At 37.0% G+C, this 8,133-nt stretch overlaps 1 protein-coding gene and 1 long non-coding RNA gene across 6 annotated transcripts in view; one reads left to right on the top strand and one right to left on the bottom strand.

Annotated features, from left to right (window-relative positions):
* Positions 1-8,133, bottom strand: part of LOC106467083 (AP-5 complex subunit zeta-1-like) — an 89,469-nt gene that overhangs the window by 12,031 nt on the left and 69,305 nt on the right. For 3 of the 5 annotated variants that reach the window (XR_002612349.1, XM_022395204.1, XM_013927401.2), the window contains exon 15: positions 2,805-2,978. Coding sequence is in view for 3 of the 5 variants with exons in the window: in XM_022395204.1 (XP_022250912.1) it covers positions 2,805-2,978 (174 nt within the window). In the remaining 2 variants the exon portion in view is untranslated. The remainder of the gene's footprint in view (positions 1-2,804; positions 2,979-8,133) is intronic. The other 2 variants (XR_002612350.1, XM_022395205.1) reach the window with 1 other exon arrangement.
* The window catches only part of LOC111087694, an 18,624-nt gene continuing 17,087 nt past the window's right edge, over positions 6,597-8,133 (top strand). Inside the window, exon 1 of the long non-coding RNA XR_002612351.1 lies at positions 6,597-6,607. This is a non-coding gene — a long non-coding RNA (uncharacterized LOC111087694). The remainder of the gene's footprint in view (positions 6,608-8,133) is intronic.

Below are 8,133 nucleotides of genomic sequence, written 5' to 3'. Positions count from 1 at the left end.
TACGAGTCCTTTTCAGTTATACTGTTGAGAGCCCGGAAGTCCACACAGCAACATTGGGTCCTATCATTCTTCTGGACTAACACGATGGGAGCTGACCAGGGACTAACTGATTTCTCGACTATCACTTCTTTAATTAGGCCATCCATGACCTTCTCCATATCTTGCTGCTTTGCTGGAGCTATTCTCCCCAGAGGGATCTTTATTGGATGGTGATTGCCTGTGTTTATTCTGTGCTTCATAAGGTCTGTGCAGCTGAGGTAATGATCTCCTTTGAAAAGACGTCTGCCAAAAGTTTCGTAACCTGGAGAGTTTGTGATGATGACAAATGGACTATGCTTTTCTTAAAGAAGTCAGTTATATGTTCTGAAAGAGGATGTCCTTTCTTTATGGTTGTATTTCTTGCCTTAACATTGAGTGGCTCTACCTCCTTGCCCACAACCAACAATGCCCCTTCCTTAAGTGTCTGTTCACATTTAGAGAAATTAGCCACTGTTATGGGTACTACTTGATGATCTGTCACAAGTGACTTTCCAATCTTCATGTATGCTGTCATGGATGGGTCTTCCACTGCTTCCACAAGCATCGGTCTTCCTAGGGGATGTTCTTTTATTTTACCCCAAATTATCTTAAGGGGTATTGTAGTTGACTTAAGTACTGTGACATGCAAATCAACAGAAGCAGCAACATTTACCGGAATTTGGCCTTTGTTGTTTCCAACAGTCATTTTAACAAAATTAACTACACACTTCCTCGGAAGTAAGTAGTCCAACCCTAGTATGAATTGGTCTTCAATGTCAGCATTGCATACTTTGTGTTTGTCCTTCATACCAATGAGCTCAATAGTTACCCACACTGGTTCCCACAACCTTTCATAATGTCCTGTCACACCACAAAGCTTCTGTATGGCTTCTGGTAGTGCTTTGTGATTTAGCACCTTGATACTCACAAGGGTTTGATGAGATACAGAATCTATAACAAAGTTGCACTTTTGGCGATTCAGCTTTCCTGTCACTCAGACACTACGTGTACTTGCCATTTTACACTTAGCTGTTGGGACTTTCACGATGGGTGTTAATAGGCATCCCTCAACATCAACCGCTACTGGTTTCCCCAAGGCTGACTTATTGGCAGCATTCTTCTTATACTGGCTCCTCATATGTCCTTGCTGTGCACAGTTCCAATAACCTTTCTGGGTTGCAGCCTTTCCTGCCATGGCATCTTCACTGTATTGAAGTTGCTGGCATTGAGCTCTCTTGTGCCCAGGTTTGTTACAGTGCCAGCAAAGTCCCTCAAACCTCTCTCAAAGCTGACCTATTCTGGCCTTGAACCCTGATGACTATACCAACCTTGGTACCTCTGTGCTGGACTTAACATAGGATTCAAATTCAAGAGCTCTGGCCATTGCATCCTGCATAGTAGAGGGGTATGCTTGCTTCACTTGTATCTTTAGTTGTGGACTGTTAAAGGCATCTACAAACTGATCTCTCAGCAACAGCTTGAGGACATCAGGTGGAGCAGTTGGGTAGGCCATCTCTTTAGCACTTACTCTCATCCTAAACCTAGCCCTGTAGACTTGGAACTGATTTTGAGTTCCATACCTGAGTTCTAGAGCATCTACCAGTGCTCTATAGTTGTGCCTGTCGTCTGCTGACAACTGTCCAAGTATTTCAAGTGGTTGTCCCTTCAAGCTCATTGCCAGGTACACTGCTTTTTGCTCTTATGTCCATCCATTCATTTCTGCCAGGAGCTCAAACTGTGCTCTATATGCTTCCAATGGTGCCTTCCCATCGAATTCCTGTGGCTTCCTTCATACTAGATCACCCTTATTGCTGACACTCGTGTCTGGAATGTAACTTCTGGCAGGACTGAAGATGTCTGCATTAGTGTTTAGCTGCGGGGGTCTGGAAGGGGCTTCCTGTTGTTTGGGGCTGATTAGGTCCATGATTAATATATCCTTCCTTTGTTAATAACAGTAAATCGTCCTTTAATGTATTTAATTCACTTTGAAATTTACTAATCTTTTCCATTTGTGTATACTGGCTTTCTCTCAACTGTTGGAGACTTTCTTCTTGTTTATTTTCTTTCTCCTCCAACAACTGCTGTAATCTCTCTTCTTGTTTCTTTTCTTGTTCTTCTTGTTTCTTTTGCTGTTCTTGTATTGCTGCCATCAAATCTGCTAAGCTTTAGTTTGATTTACCACTTCTCGTTTTCCATCTTTTTTTTCTTTTCCCTCCCACCCTCTGACACCAATTTGTCATTTATCTGATCGTTTGATAATTTCCAGTATAAATTCTTTCCGAAGAACTTCAGCGATACAAGTCCTTTCTTAATTAAAACTAGTTTATTCATTCTCGATATAACTTTGTATTACACAGAATTTCCACAGTCCTTTAAACTTAACAACCTTTATAACATACGCTATCAATCACAGTGGTTCACACACTTTACTTACGGTGCCTACTGTTTGCTTGACTCAATTATCTATATCTTCAATCTATCTGCATATCTATCTATCGCTGGCTTTCTTTGCCAGGCTTATATGCTAAAAAAAGAGGGCACCTGGCAAACACTCGGATATTCGTGGAGTTCTTCCCTAAGTCATGATCCTTCTAGAAACTCCAGTGTGAATGCTCTCAGTGTCGCATGACTTCCACTGTTGTAACAATACACATTTTTACTCATAACTGGATAACTGTAGTTTTTATGAATTTGATTATGATAAGTAATAAATGAATTATAAATTCGAAATTAACCCAAACATTCATAAGTTTCTATGATGGTGAGTTCCAAAATTTATTTCTCACCTTTGCAAGAGTTGTCACAGTAATATTCATTAACCTGAAATGTGAAACAGACAGCTCATGGGATCCAACCAACTCATAAGGTACGTACTCCAGCCCTTCATAGTAAGTTGTTATTATTTCAGGCTTACACAGCCCACTGTACGTCTGACTGACATATTCTCCAATAGTCCAGACCTGTAAAATTAACAATGTTTTTTACAGTTCCTTAATGTATAATATAATACTTATCATTAGTAGCGTATACAATCACCTAAGCCTAATTATTAATTAATAACTTTTTATAATTAGGTACTAATTACTAACTAGTTTTTATCCTATGTTTTGATTACTAATCTGTTGTTTAAAGAAGACCACTTTCTGTGTTGATAGTTTACTGGATTCAATCCTGGATCATCTTGACGGAAAGCTAGAGAACTCTCCCCATCAAGACTACTAGGAAGCAAAAAAACATTGTAGTATTTTTATATTTCATATAAAACAAGATTATGTTGTTAAAAACTTTTCACAATATATATGTAAAAGCAATTATTCACTCAATACATACATACTAAATTATATATATGTAACATGCTCTTGTTTTTCTAAAAGTAACAAGTTTTTGTTGTACTACTGATAAAGGTATTACTTGGACATTGTATGATGACACTGATAGAGGTATTACACGGACATTGTATGATGACACTGATAGAGGTATTACTTGGACATGTATGACGATACTGGTAGAGGTATTATTTGGACATCGTATGACGATTTGTTTAGAAAAAATTTGCATCCATATCAATCATCTGTACACATCTGATGGCGAAACAGACCAACTTAGAAGAGATAAGTTAGAAAAAATCTGGTTCCAGATGTGTTAACAGAAAATAAACTGAAAATTGACAGCAAGGAATACATGCACGTATAAGTGAATGAAACAAGATTTTCATTCTCACAAAGTGATTGTTGGTCAGATTTAATAAGGCTGGCTAGTTCGATGTCCTTTAAAATAACTGCTAAAGCACAGAAGAATGTACACTCCTGAACTATATGAAGGCAAGGATTAATATGTTTGTAATGAATATCATGCATGTAACATGTAGTCTTAGAACAATAAATCAATACAAACTTAAAATACAATGAAAAAGTTCATCCTCTATGTAATGGATGTCACAGGTAGAATCTTAAAACAAAAAATCAACACAAATTGTTAAAATATGAACAAAATAGTAAATCCTGTTTGTAATGGATGTCACAGGAAGAATCTAAAAACAAAAAATCAACACAAAACATTAAAATACAATTAAAAAGTTCATCCTCTATGTAATGGATGTCACAGGTAGAATCTTAAAACAAAAAATCAACACAAATTGTTAAAATATGAACAAAATAGTAAATCCTGTTTGTAATGGATGTCACAGGAAGAATCTAAAAACAATAAATCAACACAAAACATTAAAATATGAACAAAATAGTTCATCCTCTTTGTAATGGATGTCACAGGTGGAAACTTAAAACAATAAATCAACACAAACCATTAAAATATCCACAAAATAGTTCATCCTGTTTGTAATGGATGTCACTGCTAGAATCTTAAAACAATAAATCAACACAAATTTTTAAAATATGAACAAAATAGTTCATCCTGTTTGTAATGGATGTCACAGGTAGAATCTTAAATCAATAAATCCACACAAACTGTTAAAATATGAACAAAATAGTTCATCCTGTTTGTAATGGATGTCACAGGTAGAATCATAAAACAATAAATGAACACAAACCATTAAAATATGAACAAAATAGTTCATCCTGTTTGTAATAGATGTCACATGTAGAATCATAAAACAATAAATAAACACAAACTGTTAAAATATGAACAAAATAGTTCATCCTCTTTGTAATGGATGTCACAGCTAGAATCTTAGAACAATAAATCCACACAAACTGTTAAAATATCAACAAAATAATTCATTCTGTTTGTACTGGATGTCACAGGTAGAATCATAAAACAATAAATGAACACAATCCAATAAAATATGAACAAAATAGTTCATCCTGTTTGTAATGGATGTCACATGTAGAATTATAAAACAACAAATGAACACAAATTGTTAAAATATCAACAAAATAGTTCATCCTGTTTATAATGGATGTCACATGTAGAATCATAAAACAATAAATCCACACAAACTGTTAAAATATGAACAAAATAGTTCACCCTCTTTGTAATGGATGTCACAGCTAGAATCTTAGAACAATAAATCCACACAAACTGTTAAAATATGATCAAAATAGTTCATCCTTTTTGTAATGGATGTCACAGGTAGAATCTTAAAACAATAAATCAACACAAATTGTTAAAATATAATCAAAATAGTTCATCCTGTTTGTAATAGATGTCACAGGTGGAATCTTAAAACAATAAATCAACATAAACCATTAAAATATGAACAAAATAGTTTATCCTGTTTATAATGGATGTTACAGGTATAATCATAGAACAATAAATGAACCCAAATTGTTAAAATATGAAAAAATTAGTTCATCCTGATTGTAATGGATGTAACAGGTAGAATCATAAAACAATAAATGAACACAAACCATTAAAATATTGTTACGTCTCTGGTCGTTAGTTAATTTCCTATAAAATTTCTTTCTGATGAAACTTTAGCGACACAAGTTCTTTCTTAAATAAAACTAGTTTATTCTTTCTCAATACAACTTTGCAATAGACTTAATTTCCATGGTCATGCTATAACTTAAACAAACGCTATACTTCACAATGAATGACTCACGTGCTTGACTCAATTGTCTGTCGCTATCTCTGTCTGCTATTCAATTACATTGTTGCTGTCACTTCTTGGCGGTCTTATATACAAAAATACCACACATCTAGTAAACAATCGAGGCTTCATGAAGGGACATGAATTTTATAGAAGCTCATGACGTGTTACTAGCGTCACGTGACTTCCGCTGTCGTAACACTGCTCCTTCCTTAGTATTGTTCATCCCAAACAATAGTCACTTACATTAAACCAATAAACAATTAACAACAACTTAATTAAATGTACAGAATTTACAAACACAAAATTAAAATTCAACAAAGTCTCTTAATTTTACGGGATGTATCTTCTACCATACTGGTCTCCGTATCGTTGGCTTCTGCTTCATGTGGGGTTCATCTGCTTCATCAGGAAACGTCTTATTATCGGTAACAGTCACATCAGTGGTAGTAACTTCATCAAGGGCTTCCCTGTTTCCCTTCTCAAAACCGGGTAGAGTTTCTTCTTTGACAGTGGCTTTTTCAGGTGACATGTCTTCAGCAGCATCATATGTTTTATTCTTTATTTCGTTCCAATTGAAATGTCCTGGACCATGATAACGCTAAAGCTTGTTGGCATGCACCACCTTTAGCTTACCTTGCCGACCACATTTTATCCAGAAAGTCATGTCTGAGAGACCATCCACTAGGTCATATGGGACTACCCATGGAGATGATAACTTAGGAGACTTCCCTTTGGTCTTCCTTGGATTATGCAACCACACCTTGTCTCCTGGTATAAAGCTGACTTCAGTAGATCTCTTATCATAAGATAACTTCATCAAATCAGCAGACGTTTTCAAGTTTGAACGCACTTTATGGTGAATATCATCTATCTTTTCAAATAACACTTTCACAAACTCTGACACATTTTCAGACAACTCTTCATAAGATGGGCGTCATGTAAACAGATCCACTGGCAACCGAAGTTACTAACCAAACATCAACTTTGCTGGAGTGTATCCAGTGGCTTCATGCTCTGCTGTCCTACAGTCCATCAACAGTGGAGGGAGTAAGACATCCCAGTCATCTTGGCGACTATTACAAAACTTTGCCAATTCATGTCCCAGTGTCCAATTGTACTTTTCTACCATCCCACCGGTTTGTGGGTGAAGTGGCGTTGTCCTGGTCTTTCGGATGTCAAACAACTTGCAGCATTCTTGGAACACAGCTGATTCAAAGTTACGGTCTTGATCTGAATGCAGTTTGTATGGCATACCAAATCTGAAGAAGAAATCACTAATAGCTGAAGCTACAGTTGTAGATTCCTGATTTGGTATTGCATATGCCTCAAGTCACTTGGTGAAATAATCCACCACCACACAAATGTACTTGTTTCCAGCACGAGTTTGGGGCAGAGGACCAGCAACGTCAACGGCTACTCTTTTCATTGGTGCATCAACTTGATATAACTTCATTGGAGCATGTCCCTTATCCTTGGGTCCCCTTTTAGCACAACATGTATTGCTTGTCCTGCACCATTCTTCCACATCTTGCCTTATACCTATCTAGTAAAATCTCTGTCGTATGTGACTCAATGTTTTCTTAACTCCGATGTCCTCCTATTAAACTATCATGGGATTGACGCAGCACAACTTCCCGTAACATTCTCGGTATAACTGTTTCCCAACTTGTCACTTTTCCATCTGCAGTTTCCCATCTCCAAGCTTCAACTGGTCCCATTGTGCCCAATAGTTCTTTGTCACAGGGCTTAGACTAGACACCTTCTCTCAAGCAGAGTGAAAAACACTTGCTTTTTGAAAATCAATTATTGGCTTCAAATCTTGGTCTTTCTCCTGTTCTGATTTAATATCTATACCTGGTTCCATTTCACCATCATCAACTCCTTTAGTCACTTTGACTTCAGCTTGATGACACCTGGTTAGCTCAACCTCTCTTTTAACAGTTACCGGAATTTGGCCTTTGTTGTTCCTAAACGTCATTTTATCAAAATTAATTACAAACTTCTTCAGTAGTAAGTAGTCCAAGCCTAATATGTATTGGTCTTCAATGTCAGCCAAGTATACTTTCTGTCTGTTCTTCATGCCCACGAGCTCAGTAGTTATCTACACTGGTCCCCACAACCTTGCATAATGTCCTGTCACACCACAGAGCTTCTGTACAGCTTCCTTTGTTATTCAGCATTTTGATACTTACAAGGGTTTGCTGAGATGCAGAATCTGTGACAAAGTTGCACCTTTGGACATCCAACTTTCCTGTCACATAGACACTATGTGTGCTTGCTATTTTACACTTAGGTGTTGGGACTTTCACGATGGGGGTTGGAGGGTGTTCCTCAGCACCAACCACTACTGGTTTCCCCAAGGCTGACTTATTTGTGGTATTCTTCTTATACTGGCTCCTCATATGTACTTGCTCTCCACAGTTCCAACAACCTTTCTGGATACCATCCTTTACTGCTGTATCATCTCCCCTGTGTTGAAGTTTCCTACATTGAGCTTTCTTGTGCCCAGGTTTATTACAGTGCCAGCAAAGTCCCTCAAACTTCTCTGAAAGCTGCCCCTTTCT

This window comes from Limulus polyphemus, unplaced genomic scaffold (genome assembly GCF_000517525.1).
Source record: "Limulus polyphemus unplaced genomic scaffold, Limulus_polyphemus-2.1.2 Scaffold2483, whole genome shotgun sequence".
In the NCBI taxonomy this organism is placed as follows: Eukaryota; Metazoa; Arthropoda; class Merostomata; order Xiphosura; family Limulidae; genus Limulus; species Limulus polyphemus.
The sequence above is the reverse complement of the archived record's forward strand: the minus strand, read 5'-3'. Positions and strand labels throughout refer to the sequence as shown.